General features: G+C 34.8%; 1 protein-coding gene across 1 annotated transcript; it reads left to right on the top strand.

The window, feature by feature from the left end:
* Positions 1 to 5,442: 5,442 nt before the first annotated feature.
* LOC125864874 (uncharacterized) lies at positions 5,443 to 8,058 on the top strand. The gene is made up of 3 exons (XM_049544968.1): positions 5,443 to 5,795; positions 7,270 to 7,377; positions 7,476 to 8,058. The coding sequence occupies exons 1-3, from the start codon at positions 5,490 to 5,492 to the stop codon at positions 7,782 to 7,784; spliced, it is 723 nt and encodes a 240-aa protein (XP_049400925.1). The 5' UTR covers positions 5,443 to 5,489; the 3' UTR covers positions 7,785 to 8,058.
* Positions 8,059 to 21,843: the final 13,785 nt, after the last annotated feature.

Raw genomic sequence — 21,843 nt, forward strand, 5'->3', positions numbered from 1 at the left:
ACAATGAGACAAACAAATCACATGTAAATGCTTTGATATAGTGAAACAAAAAATATAATGAAAAATTGCATTAATAAGAGTAGATGTAGTACGAAAGCTACAATAACATGTTATAACTAAAACATAATATGGAATTTTTTATGTGAAGTAGAAGTACTATGACGTGTGAAGTGTGCAGATCATAGTGTAGAGTACTGATATAATGTCTAGTTATGTAAAATTATTAATATTTAATATTTATGAAGGATATAGTAGTAACTTACTATCGTCTTAAATCTTAATGAGTTATCGGTTTACCCAATAACCCAATACTAAAAACCAATACAAAACCGATAACCCAATATTTTTCTTATAAAACCATTAAAAACTCATTAACCCAATGTCCCTAATCAATGACCCAATAATATATTTTTCTATTCGATTTATTAGTCGGTTCAGTTTTTGCACACCCCTAGTGAATGTTGATTAAGTTAGAAGGAACAAACAAATATTTATAGAGTGCTAAACCTTTTCCTACAAGAAAAAGGACTAGTCAATCCTAAACATTTTTCTAAAAGGAAAATCTATTTATGGTAAGAAACTCAAGATAATTAATACCTAACAAATCTCTCCCTTGGACTAAATTTCTGACAAAATAAATTCATCCACCTTCTTCACATAATCTTCAACAACTTGCATTCATAATCTCCTTTGGAAATCTGTGTCTCAACACAGAGAACTTCTCTGAAAAAATTTCTCTAATAAAAATCTTCATTACTGTCAAAAAATGTTGCGACTAGAACTACACCCACCAAGATGAACGCCTATTTCTAACCTAGCTCCATCATTGAACCATTGAACCTGGCTCCATCATTGAACCATCCAACCCGACTCTAGGACCATAAATAATTAGGTGTAATGCGGAAGCTAGCAAAGAAAACCTCGAAATACCGTGAGTAAGAAGACAAATGAGAAATATACCAAAAGACACAAAGATTTAACGTGGTTCGGTCAATCGACATACATCCACAAAGGAGATGACAAATCTACTATATAATATGAGAGTACAAAATATAGAGAGAAATAACTTCAACCAATTAACTCAAATATACAAGGAGGTTCACACAAGTGATAACGTATCACTTGTGTCCCACAATTTTTCCCTCTAAACAAAACTCTCAAAGCCCCTATTACGACATTGTGAATGTTGATTAAGTTAGAAGGAACAAACCTCTATTTATAAAATGTTAAACCTTTTCCTACAAGAAAAGGATTAGTCAATCCTAAACCTTTTCCTAGAAGGAAAACCTATTTATGGTAAGAAACTCAAGACAATTAATACCCAACAGTTTTTGTTGAAGTCCTAAAAAATATGTGTGATATCGTATTTTAACTTCTACTTCTGACTTTTACATTATGTTTTCTTAAAAACAAAATTAAAAAATTAATCGAAACATATCAATACTGAAAATAATCGAGATGACGGAATGATTTTTTTTAAAAAAAAATCTAATTTTGATTATATAAAATAAATTACAATAACCAAAAAAAATTGATATGATATGAATTTCATAAAATTATTGTCGGAGCCATACCATTGAGGCCCTAATTGGAGAATGCCTAGTCTTCTCCTAGTCCTATTAAAATTTATTTGAGTAAATTTTAGGAATAGCAAAGATAAAAAACATATTTATGTTCTATAGCCAAATTATGTTTGTTATGGAGCATCTGATTTGTATAAATCACGGCAATTTGTATAAATCGGGTGGTTATGTCTATGAAAATTACATTTGTATATGTATATGTTCTTTGTGTTAGACTAAAGTGGCAAACGAGATTAGGAGAGAGAAGAGAGAGGCGACCTAGAGAAGACAGAGAGTGGAGAAAGGTGAATTGTATATGTATATCGGTTAGATAATTGTATAAATGTAACTACTATGTATATGTATCAATGATTGTGTTTGCATATCTACATAAAATTTGAATTCGTATACAATTGAATCGAGTTTAAATATTTATATTTGTATATCAAATCTCTCTCTCGACTAATACAAACACAAATTATACATTTGTATAATTTGTGTTTGTATAAAGCGAGAAAGAGAGAGAGAGAGAAAGACAAAAGAGATCTGGGCAGGGGAATATTTGTATTTGTATAATTATAAGTGTATAGCATAAAGAAATATGTATTTGTATTTGTATATGCAGTCTCTCTTGCTCTATACAAGCACAAACACAAATTATACATTTGTGTTTGTATAAAGTGAGAGAGGTGAGGAAAAGATAACTGAAAAAGAGGAGAGTGGCAAGCGAGATTCCAGAGAGAGGGGAGAGAGGCGAATGACAAGAAGTTTGTTGCGAATTGAAATTAAACGAAACTGTAGTTATAACATTTTTTTTGAATTAATAATTTCCTATAATGCACAATTTTCCCGATTTATTTTGATCCACATATGGGCTTTGAGTTTTTCTCCATTCTTTTTCTCTCAATTGTCTGCTCACTTTACACATGCTTGGACCTCAACACATTTTCACACTTGATTTATCATAATTTGGATCGAATCTCACAAAATATAACAGCTTAAATCTAATTCTACTTTCCGAAGTGTTATAATCGGATATCAAATTGGACAATTAGGATCAATTTTGATATGCGAAATCCATCGGTGACCACCTAAAGTTGCATAAACTTTCTCTTAGATACCTTAACTAGGAAACTTTCATTAAGCAAAGATGGCAAGCACACTTTCACAAACTATTGAACCAAGAAAGGGACAAAGACATTATGTTGGGGGAGTTGGAGCACTCTAAGAGACATCAAGATTTTGGGTATCATAAGTATATTAAGGTGTAGGGGTTGAATCATGCTATTAGTAGAACAAGCAAGGGAAAAACGACATGACCTGATGAGATTCCAGTGGAGTTTTGGAAGAGCATGAATATAGTAGGTTTGGAGTGGTGACTAGCTTGTTCAGTGTCATTTTTAGGACGACTAAGATGTCAAAGGAATGACAGTGGAGAACGATGGTTCCGTTGAACAAAAAACAATGGTGATATCCAAAATTGCAACAATTACAAGAGTATTAAGTTTTAAGCCACAATATAAAAGTATGGAAAATAGTGATTGAAAGTTGGAAAAGAGTGGTGGGGATGAGGGTGAGGAGAAGTGTGTATATTTTTGAGAATTCATTTGAATTCATGCCAGGATGATCGACCATATAAGCCATCTATCTGGTGAGGAGACTAATTGAGAAATATACAAAAATAAAGATGGACTTACATATGGTGTTTATTGACCTTGAAAAGACCTATGACAAAGTTTCGAGGGAAGCCTTGTAGCGATGCCTAGAGGGAAGAAATGTATCAGTGGCCTACATTTAGGCGATAAAGACATGTACAAAAGAACTAAAATGTGGGTTAAAACAGTGAAAGGAGATTCCGAGCACTTCCATGTGGAAATGGAGTTACACCAGAGATCAAAATTTTACTCCGTTTCAATTTATCTTGGTGATGGATGAATTGACGCGAGACATTCGATGAGGTGTCCTAGTATGTTATTTGTTGATGACATAGTATTAATTGATGAGACGCATGATGGAGTTAATGCTAAGTTTGAGGTATTGAGACAAACTTTGAAAATTATAGGGTTTAAGTTGAGCCAGACCAAGATAGAGTATATGGAATGTGAATTCAATAATGTGATGCATAAAATAGGCGTTGAAGTGAGGCATGACACACAAAAGATTCCTAAGAGAGATAAATTCAAGAATCTCGGGTCTATAATTTAGGGGAGTGGTGACATCGATTATGATATCACATATCGTATGGGTGTGGTGCAGATGAGGTAGATGATTGCCTTTGGAGTCTTGTGTGATAAAAATGCACCACCAAAACTCAAATATAACTAAGTTCTATAATAGTGGTGGTTAGACCGATATTGTTGTATGGGCAAAGTGTTGGCAAGTCAAAAACTCTTATATCCTGAAGATGCATGTCGCGAAGATGAGGATGTTGAGGTGGATGTGTGGTCATACTAGGAGCAATAATATTATAAATGAAGATTTCCGGGATAAGGTGAGACTAGGCTATATGGTGGACAGGATGAGGGAAGAAAAATTAAGATGATTTGGATATGTGAAGAGGAGATACATAGACGCACTAGTGAGGATGTGTGAGGAGTTGATCGTAGAGAGTACGAGCAGAGGCAGAGGTAGACCGGAGAAGTATTGTGGAGAGGTGATAAGACAAGATATGATGCAACTTCAGGTTACCGGGGACATGACCTTAGATAGAAGGGTTGGAGGACATATATTAATTAGGATAGAAGGCTAGCTAGTAGGTAGTGTCGTGTTGTCTTGCTTAGGGTGACTAGTGTCTGTCATTGTAATAGTTGGATTACTACATATCTTTTTTTTTTATCGTTGTTTATTATTGTTTTCAATAATCTATTCTAGTATGTTGTCGATTGTGTTTTGATTAGCACATTAGGTGTTTTTGGCTCCTTTTTGGTACTGTCTACTTGATATATTCTCTTCATTGTCTCCTTTTTTGTACCTGAATTTTTTACATTTGAGGCGAGAGTCTTTTAGAAACAACCTCTCTGTCTTTCGACGTAGTGGCAAAATCTGTGTACATTATATCCTCCTCATACCAGATTTCACCAAATATGTTATTGTTGTTGGTGAGATAAAAACATAAATATAGTGATAGAAAAGTGCCTATTTTTGTTCTAATAAAGGACCACATTTCATTAGTCAACATGACATTGAATACTTTAGTCAAACAAAAACATAAAATGACTCAATATCGTGTTTGAAACGCCAACTTCCCTAACCGTTTCTAGGACAAAAAAAGATCCAATTCCACTTGGCCCATAGTTTCCCCCTCCACCACCCTTGCCGGCTTTCTCGTGCGGCAAAGCAACAATCCCAAAAAAAACCCATCACACGCACAAATTGTCAAATCAAATCAAATATTTTCAATAACCAATTTCTTAAGCCTTTCCTTATTAATTAAATTTAAAAATTAAATTAATTTTTTAGCTTATTGTGACCCCTTTACGTAGAGAAACGGTCATCACAATTCACAAACAAGATGATCAATTTGAAGAAATATTTCTAAGGGATTGAAGAACATAACATCCGATTTTTTTTAAAAGGGTAATCTTATTTTTGTGTCACTTTGATTCTTATTTATTCCTTGCTTTGACCCTAATTAGAATCAACATAAATTTATTTACTTCTTGTTTTGTATCTCTATTTTTTTTTAAAAAATAAATTGTGATATCCTAGAAGGGTTGGTGTATGTAAACAACATCATGAATATTGAGGCATAATTAATTAATTGAATGACTAAAACATAAGTTGTTGATGATTTGATGGTAGCCAAATTTGAATATTTGATGTCCTCTGTTGCTATATAGTTTGTCTTTCTTTGTTATGAGATTAATTTGGTTCTAATTGTTCCAAAGGTCTAACACTTGAATAAGGGGATCATAATATTTGGTGAGGATGGGAACCATGTTGGTGGTGCTAATTTTGATGTCAATGTCGATGATGATTATGATGGACAATGTGTATGCTGGAGATACGAATTCTGTTTTTGATCCTTGTTCGGACACAAGAGTTCAGAGATGGGATGGTTTCACATTTGGCCTTGTGTTTTCGTCAAAGGAATCATTTTTCTTCAATGAATCACAGCTCTCTCCATGTGATCGTCGCCTCTCCCTTACTGGAAATTCTGCTGAACTCGCTGTTTTTAGGCCTAAAATCGATGAGATTTCACTCCTTACAATCAATAACAGCAACCTCAATCCTGTATGTACTCTTATATCCCAAATTCTTTTCTTGTCTTCCTATACTTTTGTTCTGCATTTCTTGTTTTTATCTGTCGTGCTTGCGAATGTGTTTATACCTTTCAAATGTAAATTAGATGAGAGAAGGGAATTAACAGAAATCGTAATTAGCTAAGAATCTTGGCATATAGACGTAATTATTTGATGATACTGTGTTTGTCCCTGTGTAGTGTATTTGCTAATAACTGTTATGACTTATTAGCATAATGTCAAACAGCTTATATCACTGCAGTGGTACCCCTTTGGCAGAAAATTATATCATTTATACATGGTTAAAATATTTTTTTAGGTATATATAGTAGATGTTGAACCCCCTTCGACTACTTCGTGTGTCTATTTCTTCAGATTTTGAACTCCCTTATTGAAAAACCTGGCTTTGCTAATATCAGTAGGTCTTTTATTAAGCATGTACATCATGAGCTATGTAAAATTCTCGCCTACTATGTGAGGAACACCAAATGTTTTTGGAAATAGATTATTGATCTGTTAAGAAATTTGAATACGTACCGTTTGCATAGTTTGTTACATGTAGCTCTAGGTCTTTATATTTTTACATCGAAAACAAACAGAACTTTTCTCTTTTGATAGTTTGCCTGTTCTGCAGACTAAAATGTTTAATCATTTGGATGCATTTTGCTTGACTGTCTAGGAAGAAACAACAATTTAATATAATGGGAATTTGTCACCTTTCACCTAACTGTCTAACAAACATGTTTGGTAGAATTTGTAGGTTACAACAAAGAAAAGTATCTCAAGCTTTTGTTTTCTCCTGCTAACTACCAACCTGTCTTGTCCAACGTTTTTTTTTTCCATCGAAAAATTGAACGAACTAGATGCTTAGACATCAATCATGGCATTCATGAATTCTTCCCCTAAATTGTTAGTGTATAATAGTTTCTTAAAAATAGTGGCCAGTGTCAACTTTCACTTCAACTGTACAGTACAGATTATCGATCTTTGAACTTCTCCTTTTTATGTTCTCAATCTTCTTATGGAAAAATAATCAGCATCCGTACTTCCCATTGGGAAGTCGGAGTATATACAAATAGGTGCATACAGTTGGACCTAAGGCACTTCGCCTCACTTTATGTGCTCTTCAGTGTCATTATCAAAGTTCTAAGGCATACTTTTCCTTGTCAATGACCCTTAACTGAAGAGGTGACACTAAAACAATTGATATATCACTTTATCATAATTTATTTTCAATTTCCTTGTTCATATATTTGTCATTCATGTTTATAATTACTAGTCTTGGACTAAACATATGTATTTGTATTTTTCCCCCTTTGCGCCTTTTTACATTAAAGTCCACGCTTTATTTGCTCTTAAAGCCCCAATGGACCTTAGAGCTTTTTTGCACTTTTCACCTTTGATAACACTGGAAATAGTTAGTGTTTGGTGTGCATCGTATTCAATGATTTGTTGAAACTTCTCAGAGCAAATCTGGTGGTTATATGGTTGCCTTTGCTGGACGCAAGTATGCTGCTCGATCATTGCCTGCTTTTGTGGCAGACAGTACTCACACCGTTACAAGCTTCACTCTGGTAAGTTTTATGCAGCATGAAAATCCCAATTCTGTCGACAAACATTAAAGAATTACCTTCTCTTGCATCATTGAACTTTGTCCTCTGACTTGACTTAGGTACTTGAATTTCAAAAGGGCACCCTCCAGAACTTGTTTTGGAAGAAATTTGGGTGCGATTCGTGCAAAGGAGATTCTTTTGTTTGCCTCAATAAAACTGATTGTGCAGTCCCCAATAATAAGTGCAATGGCAATGGCGGATCCATTGACTGCAACGTGAGTATACAATTGGCCTTTTCAGGAACAGATAAGAATGAAAATGTGCTGAACTCGTGGTACGAGGTTAAAAACCTCAGACAATACTCCCTCTATGGTTTGTTTCAAGGTGTTAGTGATTCTCTCACGAGTCCTTTTAAGAACCTTTTTTAGGACCATATAACATGTTGTTTGTATAATGTATAATGACCATAAGATTTCTGTTGTGCTTGTCCACGTAACTAGAATATATATCTCCTTCGTCCATTGAATAACTTGGTGATTACTATACATAGAATCCAGCCTGTTTTTGCTTGTACAGATCTTCTCTCAAAGACATTTTGTTGTTTAAAGTTACTCATTGTTTATCATTTTGATGCTTCCTTGTTTTGATCTATCTCTATCGAAATGAACGTGGATTCCTATGGCTCAAGGAATTTCCATTTCAGCGATTCCAATTGTTATAAGCTATATAGCATTCCTATTGTAAGGATTACATATCGATATACAAGCCATTACATTCTTTTCCTAAATCTCTCCTCTTACTCTTCTGTTCTTGAGTTGTCTTCATTAGTTCATTATCTCGATCCTCGAATGTTTATTGATTCCTGCAATTGAGTTAACATACAAATATGTACATGAATCATCACCTTGTCTGCATCACAAAATGCTTCTAGCTATTTTCTCTATATACCATTACAAGAAATCAACAGTCCAAAACTTGATTGACTTTCAATACACTTTACCACATGTAAAGTATCCTTATAATGAGTTTGCATTAATAAACTAGTTGAAGAACTGAACTACAATATGAAATGTTAGATTACCACATGTAAAGTATCCTTAGTCATTCAACAGTAGTTATTCTTTCTAGTAGTAGTTATTTCCCTGTAGTTTTTCATTCCAATAATGTTAGGAAGTCATGTCCTAGATTTTAGGGGTAGTTTTCTTAATAAGTTTTGTATTGAAACTCTCTGTTAAGGTCATGAAATCTAAGCAGAAAATAATTCGAGTTTCTGAGTACTTTATCTCGAGATTGCAGGTTCTGTCTTAACAAACTAGCACCATATATAGGTCGTAGGAAGAAAACAATAGATTTTACCTCGCAATGTCCCATAACTAGATTCATAACTGGGGACCGTGTAACACCTTGATCCTCACAGTCCTATTTCTAAAATCATTCTCAAAGCACTTTCTTTATGACATCAGAATGGCTAGAAAGTACATCAATTCTCCAAGATTTGACTTGAAATTGTGATGTAAAGCACACATTGCCCTCTGAAATTCTTCTAGATCATTAACTATAAAAAGTAAGTCATCTACATTTAAAAAAAAAAAAAAAAGAGACTATGAGCACCAATTTATCATTAGTGATCTTAGTAAATAGTGATTAATCATATTTTCTCTACTGAAAACCAGACTGTAATGAGGTATATGTAGACTACAGACCTTATACTCCCCTACATCCTTGATGACATACATGAGTGTACAAAGAAGGTTCAGTATCATAAGAAAAGGTTGAAAGTGATCATAGAAATGTATTGATGTATAGGATAAAGATGTGAATATGCGCAAACAGTAAGGGAGTATTAACATATATAGTTTGTTAACCAAATTAAATGTTTAACATTCCTACCATATTTCCTAGTCTACACAAGATCTAAGGCTTAGATTCACAACAACAACATGTAAAATAATAGAACTAAGTTAACAAATATAGAGAAAACATGAGATGAAGATATAAGATAAGATCATGTGAGGAATGAGAAGGATGAAAAATGGTGCATGAAACATGGTGGTAGGTGTAGAATCTAAAGTTCAATTTTTTTTAGAGGAATGATGTGAAAGCACAAGATTATAGGATATGAGAAATTAAGCCTTAAAAACTTAAGTAGATGTCTTCTCTAACTATCATCATTACTAAGGATTTGTCAGATACAATATCATAGACTTTATAATCTTCATGTGTTGGATCATATCCAATAAATACAATAGACACATATTTAGGAGAACTAAACAAAAAGATTTAGTAATAATACTATAATAAGAAAGGATAATCTGATTTGTTTAGAAGGATAATCTGATTTGTTTAGCTAATAAACACAACATTTTAGATCATTGTCAACTTATTAAGATTTTTTTGTCAAACTAAAATGAGGAGTATATCCTGATCATTCATGCCATAAAACTTGGAGATTTCAAAAAGAGAAGCAACATGTATTAAAGGATTTATGATGTAGAGTTCATCCTTGTGTTTACTAATCACCTTTGCCACTCCACTAGATGGTCATAAAAGACAAAAAAATAAGGATAAAAATATATTAAGTTATTTAATTCCCTTGTATATTTATAGATAAACAATAAATCAAACTGGAATTTAGGAACATAAAAGTATTTTTGATGATTTTCTTGAATTATATAGAATGCAAGATCTTGTGTGAATTATCTTGGTACTATTATCATTAGGTAGATGAACAAAGGTTGATTTGACATTGGATTAATATGTGACAATATATTAAAGGATGAAGCATATCGAAGCACCAAAAATCAATAATCCAATAACCTTTGGTTAGTGATTAGTTAATTACTTGCACAGTTAGTGTCGACTTAAGCTAATTAATGGCCTAAAACCAAAATAAATTGAAGGCTTAACTTTTAATTTTATTTTTTATTATTTTTGAGTACAAAGTTATTTCTTTCTTTTTATTAAAAAAAACTTTATTTATTCTATGGTCTTAAGCTAAAGATATTACATATATATAATATATATAAAAAAATTAATCTTGTGATATTAAACATATCATGTGGAAATTAAATTTAAAAATTGATACTTTTTTTTTTGTTAAAAATGACTTATAAAACAAATTACTATTACTAAAAAATGGGGCACTCAAATTTGGGGCCTAAGACGGAGGTCTCATTTTTTAAATTCATAAAGCCGCCCATGTGCACACAATAAACTGACATTTTTATTAAATCTCACTCTAGAGGCATTGGCTGAGACAAATGCAATTAGGGGCGGATTTAAGAAGGGTGATGGAGTGTCACGTGACACTGCTTTCTTGAAACTTTTTACTAAAGTGTATATACGATTGAAAGGGAAAAGCAGATAAATGGAATATACACTCCTTAAGCAAAAGTTGTGCGTAACTCAGTTGGCAATGCTTTTGAATTTTAAAGTTGAGATCGCAGGTTCAAACCTGTGTAACCCGTTTACGAAAAATTCTGAATACATTTTTTTAAAAAATCAATCAAAATAAGTATTAGTATTTTTCTTTTATTTTTTAAAAGAAGAATTATATATATAAGATGTCACTGCTTACGAAAAATTTTGCGTACGCCACTGAATGCAAGCTTCCATCCACAGGTGTAGTTCTAAGAACTCTACTTTTAAATTTCTTTAAAATATTAATTTTTTCTATGAATACATAGTGAGAGAACTTATAATTTGTTAAGAAAATTAGAACTAATGATTACTATTTCAGATGGGAGTTTATGAGGGCTTTATTACACAAAATTATAGTATTATGGTTTTGTAAGATTTAAAGACAAACTACAGCTATGATTCCTAAATATCGGAGTTCAACTAGATGATTAATTTACTATCGACTTATTTAGGTGAATTTATTGTGCAAAACAGATGAATCTATTCACCTTCTAAAGTCTCTCATCCTAATTAGAAGAACTCATCCTAAATCCTTCTGGCACTTGGGTATTGGTTTACTTTGTTCATCATCATATGTCTTGGATTAGTTATCTTATCTCTAGCTCAAGCTACTAAATGGGGGTTGATAGTCTCAAATCTTTTGTTAATGATTTTTTTCTTAATTTTAATTTCTTTTATCAAACAAGTCAGAATACATACGATTTCTTAATGTTTTCAACAAAGACAATCATTACGAAAAAAATTTTAATGCACAACAATCGCACCTTCATGTGAAGATTTTAACGTGAAGAATCCATTATCTTTATCCATACTTTAGGTTTCATAATTCTAGTTATGAGATTTCGCTACTCATAACTAGTCGTGATAAGCAACGGAATTAAAGTATGCAAAAAACATTACGATGAAAAGAAATAAAATAAACCTGACTTAATGGAGTGCTTGCAACAACTCTTATTCGTACCACAATAATCTCTATGAAAGCATTAAACTTGGAGTAGTTCGTGACAATGAACAATAAACTTTTATTCTTTATTGAGTGCATGACCCTAGAAAATTCATCCATATGGTCTATTTATAGTGGTAGGACATATCCACTAATCTCAATTGGACTCAACCTTGAATTTGTCAAAAAAAAATTGCAGAACAACAGGTGTGCGACACGGACTCCATTGCAGAGCAAGAGGTTCGTGCCACGAGGTCCAACACGAATCTGTTGCTTCTTTTTGGGTGTTGCACACATCCTTCACACAAAATTTTATTAGCAGAATCTAGTTCGCCAACAGGTGCAACACGGGAGTTGTAGATATCCTGCGCTGCATACTACCTTCTTCAGCCAGTCTAGCCTTTATTTCAGTGTGGATGCGCTTGAGAACCAATAAACCTATCTCGAACATTCAGGATCTTACCTTTTGTTGAAATAGTGAATCGTTATTTTTATATAACTGATCATGGAAAAAGACACATTCTCTTCCCATCAATCAAAGTTATTTCTTCATATCGGGCGTGAACCCATTTAACAGTATGTATTACTGCTTCTGTCCCATATACTTGCAACTTCTACAACTTCATTCATATAAGGACAATAGGCGGACCATATTCTAGTGAGTGATTTTGAATTACTCACATATTTCTTTCACTAAGTGATTATTCAGATTAGAATCGTTGTCTGTGATGGTGGATTCTCGTGGTTGTATCCAGTGCGATTGTATGCATTGACACATTAAAATTAAGTGAACACAAACAACCTATCTTGATGGTATCTAGCATGACAATATGCATTGATACAACAAATTTGAGAGAACACATACAAGTGATACTAACATATTACATCAAAATAGTATCTATGAATCGTAATTAGATAAACTATAGATACTAATGGTAATTATGGTCCAAACTATTGCTCTTTATGAAAGTTCCTCATTAAAGTATATATAAGGAATTATATTAAGCCTAATAACCCAAATTTAAGGGATCATTTTTATCAGTTCTCAGAGATTTAACTTGTAAATGATGCATAGCAAGAAGCAACATATCTGTTAAAAGATGGATTTTCAAGAGGCTAGCTATGTGCATGCTGCTTCAAATGAACTCCAGAGAGGATCAGAAATTATTATCTGCAATAACTTCTTTTGCAAACCAAAATGACGTTTTTTTGGATTTGGTGTGTATATACTGGTAGACAATCTAGTGTTGTTTAATAGCTGGTTTGGAAATGAGTTATGCAGGTATTAAATTTACATAAGTAATAACACATTTGATAGCTGGTTAGGAGGTATATTAGTCATGTATAAAACTAATATTGTGTTTGATTTGAAATTTAGAAATCTGCATAATTAATAAATGTATAAATTTTGAGAGACTCTATGTATTATTTTATACATGACAGAAGATGAAATAAGCAATTACATGCATAAATGTAAATTTTACACAAATCTCATAATGTTAAGAGCTAATTACACCTTATTCCTACTCTTTTCCAAATTACAAAAAATCCCTAAATTTGATGGAATACGGATACATCCCAAAACGTTCCGATATATCGCGTCCCGATTTCGAATACATCTCTCAACATCCTAATATATCGTGTCTTTGTTTCAGATAAATCACTCAATGTTCCGATACACGCGTAAAGTAATGTATCCGATTGATACATCGCGTAAAGTAATATCCCAATACATCGCGTACTTCTCGATACATTGCATAAAGTGATGTATTCGATCGATACATCGCGTAAAATGATGAATCCGATTGATACATCATGTAAAGTAGTGATTTTTGTAGTTTTTTCAAATGATAGGGAAGTTTAGAGAATATAGTCAAATAAGTTGTGTATTTAGGTAAATTTTACACAAATCTCATAATGTTAAAAGCTAATTACATCTTATCGCTACTTTTTTTCAAATTACAAAAATCTCTTAAATTTTGTGGAATACGGATATATCTCAAAACGTCCTGATACATCGCATCCCGATTTCGAATACATCTCTCAAAGTCCTGATATATCGCGTCTTCATTTCAGATACATCTGTATGCGTCTAAAGTTTCAATCCTGAAATACAGCAAACAAGAAAGGAAAATAGCAAGCAAACAATAGTATTTGTATTTGAATTTATGTGAAGGTTACAATCTTTATAAATTCTTTAAGAAAAGATATGTATTCCCTTGATTCTTCTCTTCATGGATGTTCTTGATTTGATGGAATACTTGCGGCTCAACACTTGGAGCGAAGACTTCTTTGTATGCAGAAGATTTGCAGATCACCACGGAAGATCAAGGATTCTCTATGTATTTCTCCGTGTCTTTTTCTTTTTCTTCTTTCTGTTTCCTTTATTTTTTGTCTTATGAAGACCCCTTTATATAGTTGTGAACTAGGGTTTTGGGGGTATTTCGGTCTTCAAGTAATTTTAGAGGACCTTGGGCTTGAAGAGCATGAGTTGGGCTCGTCTTGTCAACTTAATGGACTGACCCAAATGTAATTTGGACTTTATTGAAGTCATATATATTGACTTAAATATTAATTCGGCTTTATTAATTAGTAATTTGATTTGGTAAATATATCATGAATTTATGGACTAATCCAAAATTTAATATGCATTTATCAATAAAATTTTATTGTCTACATATGTCCCCTGTTTCGAGGCTTGTTGTGGTGTTCAACATGTCAAACCTATAAAGACAAGACTTGAAGTATTCGTGAAAGATATTTTTTTTATGGAGTCTTTCAAAACTTTCCATATTTGATTTCAATGGAGGTTTTCCATAATTTGATTCCAATGGAATTTTCCATTGCTTGATTCCTATAGAAACTTACCATAATTTGGTTCCTTGGAAAATTTACCATAATTTTGTTTAAAATATGGTTTTTCCATAATTTGTAGGAACACAATTTATGTACTTTTGATTTCTATAAATACACATGCTCTTACAGTGGTTGATTGTCAACTTGAGGCATATCAAACTCAATTTTCGTCACTTTTTTTCAGCACAGCACACCTACGGTAGAAAATTCATAACTTGTTGTAGAAACACTGCAATCATGATTCGTTTGATGTTTCAGAAACTAGACTTAGAGGGCTACGACAAATCCGAAATTCAAAATCAAAATCCTTCTGAATTGATGGGAATCATTTTCTGAAGTATGCTATCAAATTTGACTTCTTCTTTTTTACAACTCTATGCAGTCTCACCAAAACATCTCTATCTTGGTGTAGGAGATCTTGAATGACGAGCAACTTGATTCTGTAGGAACTAGACATAAAATTCTACAACATATCCAAAAATCAAGGCAAAAGTCCGGATGAGTCCGAGATTTGGACTCATTTAGGGCTTTGTTTTGATAGTATTACTGCCCTCAAATGTTTAATTTGTGCTATAAATTGATGTTAAAACATTGATTTTCAGGTATGTGAGCTAAGGAGTAAAGTAAGGACACTAACATGCAACAAAAGGAGAAAAAAAAGCTGAAGAAGTGGAAGAAAGCGATCTTGGTAATCGCCAAGACCACTCGGCGAACCGCCGAGTGGCTCTTCAGCTCGCCTAAAGTTCCAGTATGCCAGCCCTAAGGAAGAACCAACTTGGCGACATGAGTGAGTAGTCAGTGAATCGCCGAATGACTCTGCAAAGGCAACCTTGATCGCCTAAAGTTACAGGATTCTCAATGGAGGTGCGAGCACATTGGCAATTCAAAGGAGCAAAGGGCGAATCGCCGAAGCCTTCGGCGTTCCAGACTTAGACCGCCTAAAGTTACAGTGCATATTAGTTTAATACTCGAAAGAGGAAGGTGATGGACAGAGGAGATCGGTGAATCGCCGATCAGTCGGCGAAGCCCGACTTTCACCATCGATTTGCCCCAAAAAGCCAACTTTTGAATCAGTATAAATTGATCTTTTGAGGAGAGAGAAGGTATTCAGAAAAACACTGAGAAATTTTTACCTAGAACTAAAAAGCATTGTTCTTGTAGAATTTTGAAGCTTTCAAGTAGATTTCACATAAATTTGGATTTGGGTTGTTGAATTTCATGATTTTTGGAACATTTTAAAGGGTTGGAGACTATTACCCAGCTGATGGCTAATCTTGTTGGTAATTATTTTTACTTTTTTATGATGTTTAGCTAAAACCTCAATTTTTGAGGTGTGATTATGTGATTATGGGCTAAATTAGCTTATGGGTATTAGTAATTATTAATTTAGATGCTTAATTGAAGTGGGTGTAATCATTAGTTGTATTTTAATCTATTAATTGTCATTACAAATGCAATTCTAATTTTAAGTTCTTAGCTTGCTTGAGAGAGAGGTTTTGGAACCAAAGCTTTTATTTAATGGTTTGTAGTTATTGGGTTGATATGGGTTCCGCTCGAAAGTGTGAATCCTAAACCCAATCCTACCCATCTTTCTCGAGTGAGAAGATGTATTAAGGTTGTGGGTTGTTCATATTTGCTAAGCTTGTCGATGTTCGAAAGAAATTGCAAACCAAAATCCCTCATCTGACATTCTTATCATCCCTTTTGACTTGTTTACTTGTCATTTTTGATAATTTTCTATTCCTATAATTAATTAGACCACATTTGTACTTCATAGTTGAATTTGAACACGTACCACTCCCTGTGGGTTTGACCCTAACTCATTGTTGGGTTTTATACTAGTTAATGATCGTTCACACCTAGAATTGGATGAGGTGTGCTTGAAACATTAATCAAGTCCTCATAAATTGATGATAATTATTTTTTGGTGATCTAGCTGATTTTCGATAACATTCATGAGTTCACTTATCTGCATCCGAAGAGCCGCCTATGGACCGCAAACATTCTCAATATCATACAAAATAAAGTGAGAGGTAATCCATAATTGATGAGGAATCACTTGATGCATCTTCGTTTGTAGTTGCAATTTTGACGACAAATCATACATGGTGTAATGTTTTAGCGATTGTGGATTTGATGAAGAAGAACCACACTTCGTTGATCTTCTTTTGCAACTGCGGCTTTGATGACGAACCATACTTGATGCCTTTTTTTTTCGCAGCTGCAGTTTTAGTAACAAACCATACTTAGTGCATCTTCTTCTACAATTGCACCTTTGATGACGAACCACGCATGATGCATCTTCCTTTTCAATTGCGCCTTTGACGACAAACCACATTTAATGTATCTTCTTTTGCAGATGTGACTTTGATGACAAATCACACATGATGCATCTTCTTTTGTAGTTGTGAATTTGATAATGAACTACACTTGGTGCGTCTTCTTTTACAATTGCGGCTTTAGTGATGAACGACATTAGTACATATTCTTCTACAGTTGTGGCTTTGATGACAAACCACACGTGGTGCATCTTCTTTTAGAGTTGCAACTTTAATGATAAACCAAACATAAAACATCTTATTTTTTGTAAATGCGGCTTTGACGATGAACCACACTTTATGCATCTTTTTTTGCAGTTGCGGCTTTAATGATAAACCACATTTAGTGCATCTTCTTTTGTAGTTGTGACTTTGATGACGAACCACACATGATGCATTTTTTTTTGTAGTTGCGACTTTGATGACGAACCACACTTGGTGCATTTTTTTTAGTTGTGACTTTGATGACGAACCATACTTGGTGTATCTTCTTTTGAAATTGTGGCTTTAGCGACGAACCATGCTTAGTGCATTATATTATACAATCGCGGCTTTGATGATGAACTACACATGAAGCATCTTCTTTTGCAATTGTGACTTTGACAACGAACCACATTTAGTGCATCTCTTTTTGCAAATGCGACTTTGATGACGAACCACACATGATGCATCTTCTTTTGTAGTTGAAGCTTGGCAACGAATCACACTTTGTGCCTCTTCCTCTGTAGTTTTGGCTTTAGCGAGAAAGAGATTTTATTGCAGTTTGTCCTAGTACTGGAGAGAAACTACTTGTTACATGATCAACTGATAACGTCATAGACAGCATGATTCACGTGAAAGCTTTGAAGAAGCTTGATTTTCACGCCCCAAGACTACCCCCTTGCCGTAACACGAGACCTAGGATCAAGAGTGACCCCAAGCTAACCCCGTGTTCTACATATCATAAGCATACTATAACATAACTGTGTAAAACATATACTATACGGAAGCTAAAACAGTAGATGACTGAAAGTGGGAAATACCTAAAAGTGATATGAATATATAAGAAACTTACTAAGAGTTTAGTAATACTGAAAATTCACTCAAAGCTAAAGCTGAATCTAATACTATGTCTGAAAAGCCTCTACTGACTAGAGTTGTTGGGACATGTCCCTAGCTAACCCTAGCAAAGCTGAAAACTGAAATAAAAGACTGAATATGAAGAACATGTCTATTGTCCTCGAAGTATGAGGACTCACCACTGAAGTTGTTGAATACAGATCGAAGACCGATCTAGGAGTGATCTGAATGTTGAATACCTGAGATGATGTAGCGCAGAGTATGCGTCAGTACTTGGAATGTACTAAGCATGCAAGATATAGATAATAACTGAATAAATATATAGGCTAAACAAGCATAACTGAGTAATGATATAATCTGAACAAAATATAAATACTGAATTCTAACTAAAAAGAACTAGACTGAATGCAATGACCAAGTACTGATTTTGAACATAACATGTTAAGACTGAATACTGAAGTATAAGCTGAAAACCTGGTCAAAAGAACTAGAGTCTGACTATGGGAGCTACTATTAACTGACATAAAACCACGTGAGCTAAACGTGGAGTCCGATGTATACGCCCCATCGAGAGGACCCAATATACCTTTCTAGGGGTATAAAGGCATGACTGATGTGATCACTAAATCTGATGCCCACAGAGGAGACTTATAAACCTACGAGGGCATGTAGTTCTGGGACTATAAGGCTACGCTGAACCCTAGTCCAACTCGGTGCTAAGCCTACTCCCAATTGGAAATGTGTATGACACAACATAATTGAAGTACTGGATAGCTCAATATTTTGACATGCTAACTGAGATGTAACATTTAGATACTAACAATAGAACATTCGAAATTTGGGGCATGTTTATCTGTTTAACTGGCCTAGCAAGTGTAATTCGTTGAACTAAGAGAATCTACACAACTAGGGTTCTGAGTTTCATCCAAATAATTAAGCATCGTTTTCACGAAAACATGATAATTCGATTAAGAATACTATAACAGCTAAATCACAATAGATATCAGAGGTTGTAGAAACCCTAGGTCTATACAAGATATAGAGAATCAAGAATCTGACTGAATTCTAGGGACCTAGTGGATGAAAGGAACCCACTAGTGAAATCCCACAAACCTAGTGACGAAATTCACGGAGAAATCCTTTGGATTTTGGGGCTGAACTGAAGAAAATCTCCTATTTGTTCTTGAGGTGGTGGTCGACTCTTTCTCCTTCTTTTGCTCTAAGTTTTGGTGAATAATCGCTTAAGGTAGGTTCTGATTAAATTACTAGGCATAAACTGAGTAAAACGACATAGTTTAGGTGTTAAACGACGTAAGTTAAATGTCTAACGCATAAGGTAAAGATCAAAACGACCCTAACTTAAAAGCTGACGAAGGCCGACCAATGAGCCACTGACGGACTATCAAACTATTTCTTCGGGGGAGGGGGGTCCATCCACAAGCCCTACCACGGCCCATATTAAGGACCACAGACCGTGAAGGCCACCGTGGTTCTTCACTTGGGTTGGGGGTCTGTTGGCTGAAGGACGACGAACCCTCCCACAACCCGTCATCATGACCACGGCCCATGGAGGGCTCCGTGTTTTGATGTCTGAGCCCTGGTGGCTCATCATTGCCTCCACAATCCTTCCCACGGCTCGTGTGGTGGTCCACTGCCCGTTGGGTTCGTGTGAACCACAAGCAGGTCGACGGACCGTGGTTCCTCTCATGGTCCGTGAACCCTGTCGTGGTTCACCAAATTTTCTACTGTTCAGGTCTGTTAAGTCTAGAGGTGTTACAATATCTCCCCCTTGGAAACATTCGTCCTCGAATGAAGTCTAAACTAGCTGAGTATGGAGGAAAGCAATTGCAATCCTTACCACTAAGTACTGGAAATTGATATCTAACTGAACTGAGTTCCAAGAACATACAAATATGTTGAAATGCAAGAATAACAGAGGGAACAAGATACTAAGCTGAATTTACGCAAGAGTAAACTGAGAGACTGGAGAGGAACTATTACCTGAAGCTGAAACAGAATTAGAAGGAAAAAGATGAGGATACTTGGCCTTCATGGCTCCTTCTGCTTCCCAAGTAGCTCCCTCTACGGACTGACTCCTCCACAAAACCTTCACTGAAGTGACTTCATTATTTCTCAACCTACGAACCTCACGGTCAAGAATCTCAACTGGCACATCTTCATAAGTGAGACTATCCTTCATAGCCACTCTCTCTAATGGTATTGTTGATGTCGGATCACCCACACACTTCTTCAACAAGGAAATGTGAAAGATTGGATGAACCGCTGCTAATCCGCTGCTAATTCTGCTGGCAACTCTAACTCATAAGACACATTACCAACCCTTTTCTAGATTTTGTAAGGACCTACATATCTGGGATTGAGCTTCCTTTTCTTATCAAATCTCATCACCCCCTTAATAGGTGACACCTTCAGGAAAACCCAATCATTGATCTTAAACTCTAAGTTCCTTCTCTGCACATCTGCATAGGACTTTTGATGACTCTGAGCTATCTTAAGTCTATCTTTGATGAGTTGAACTTTTTCCATAGCATCATGAACCGAATCTGGCTCAATCAAGGTTGTTTTACCTATTTCAAAGCAATCAATCAGAGTTCTGCATCTATGCCCATATAATGCCTCATAAGGTGCCATCTGAATACTAGAATGAAAGTTATTATTATAGGCGAACTCTATGAGAGGAAGGTGATTATCCTAACTACCCTTGAAATCGATCACGCAAGCTCTCAACATGTCCTCTAAGGTCTGAATGGTACGATCTTCCTGACCATCCGTCTATAGATGAAATGTTGTACTGAGATTTGCCTGAGTACCAAGACCTTTCTAAAATGATTTGCAGAAATGAGAGGTAAACTGAGGACCTCTATCTGAAATGATAGACAAGGGAACCCCATGTAATCTGACTATCTTATTAATGTAGAGTTTAGCGTAGTCCTCCACTGAATTTGTAGTCTTGATAGCCAAGAAGTGAGCGGACTTAGTAACTTTGTCTAGTATCACCCAAATGGAGTCATATTGTCTGCGAGTATGAGGTAAACCCGTAATGAAGTCCATGTTTATCACTTCCCACTTCCATGTTCGAATGTTAATCTCTTGTCATACCTCCTGGTTTCTGATGTTCTACTTTAACCTGTTGACAGTTAGAACACTTAGCCATAAAGTCTGTTATGTCCCTCTTCATGCCGTTCCACCAAAAGACTTCCCATAAATCACGAGAAATCTTGGTGTCACCTGCAGGAATAGAATACATGGAGTTATGTGCTTCTGCAAGGATCTGCTGCCTCAACTTACCCACCTTAGGGGCACACAAGCGACCTTGGTAACGAAGCACAACACCTCCCCCTTGGAGAAAACCTCTACCTTCTACTGATGAACTAAACCTTTCAACTGAAGCAATATAGGATCACTATCTTGTTTTTCCTTAACCCCTACTACCAATGAAGATTCTGATCTATACTGGACTATCATTATGCCATCTGACATGTATGTAAGACCAACTCCTAATGTCACGACCCGGGAGCACCCCCTAGTCGTAACCGGCGTACTCGACCTCGAAGAGGTCTAATACAAGCCTCTTAGCATTCCTTCATCGCATAGACACTAAAACCATAAAAAATTAAAAACTTTCTTTACCAAGAAAACATTTCATAAAAAAGAAACAATAGCAAGCGGAAGACTTTATACATGATGTCTCAAAACCATCTAATACTTTAAAGTACAAAATTCGGGACCAATCCGATACACAACTTAAACAATACTAAAAAGACATAAAAGAACATATGGGGTATTGTCCTCGAATATATGAGGACTCACCAAGTCTTCATCTTCAACACTTAGAAACCTATCAAATAGCCATGACATGTCATCATCTCC

This window comes from Solanum stenotomum, chromosome 5 (assembly GCF_019186545.1).
Source record: "Solanum stenotomum isolate F172 chromosome 5, ASM1918654v1, whole genome shotgun sequence".
NCBI lineage: Eukaryota > Viridiplantae > Streptophyta > Magnoliopsida > Solanales > Solanaceae > Solanum > Solanum stenotomum.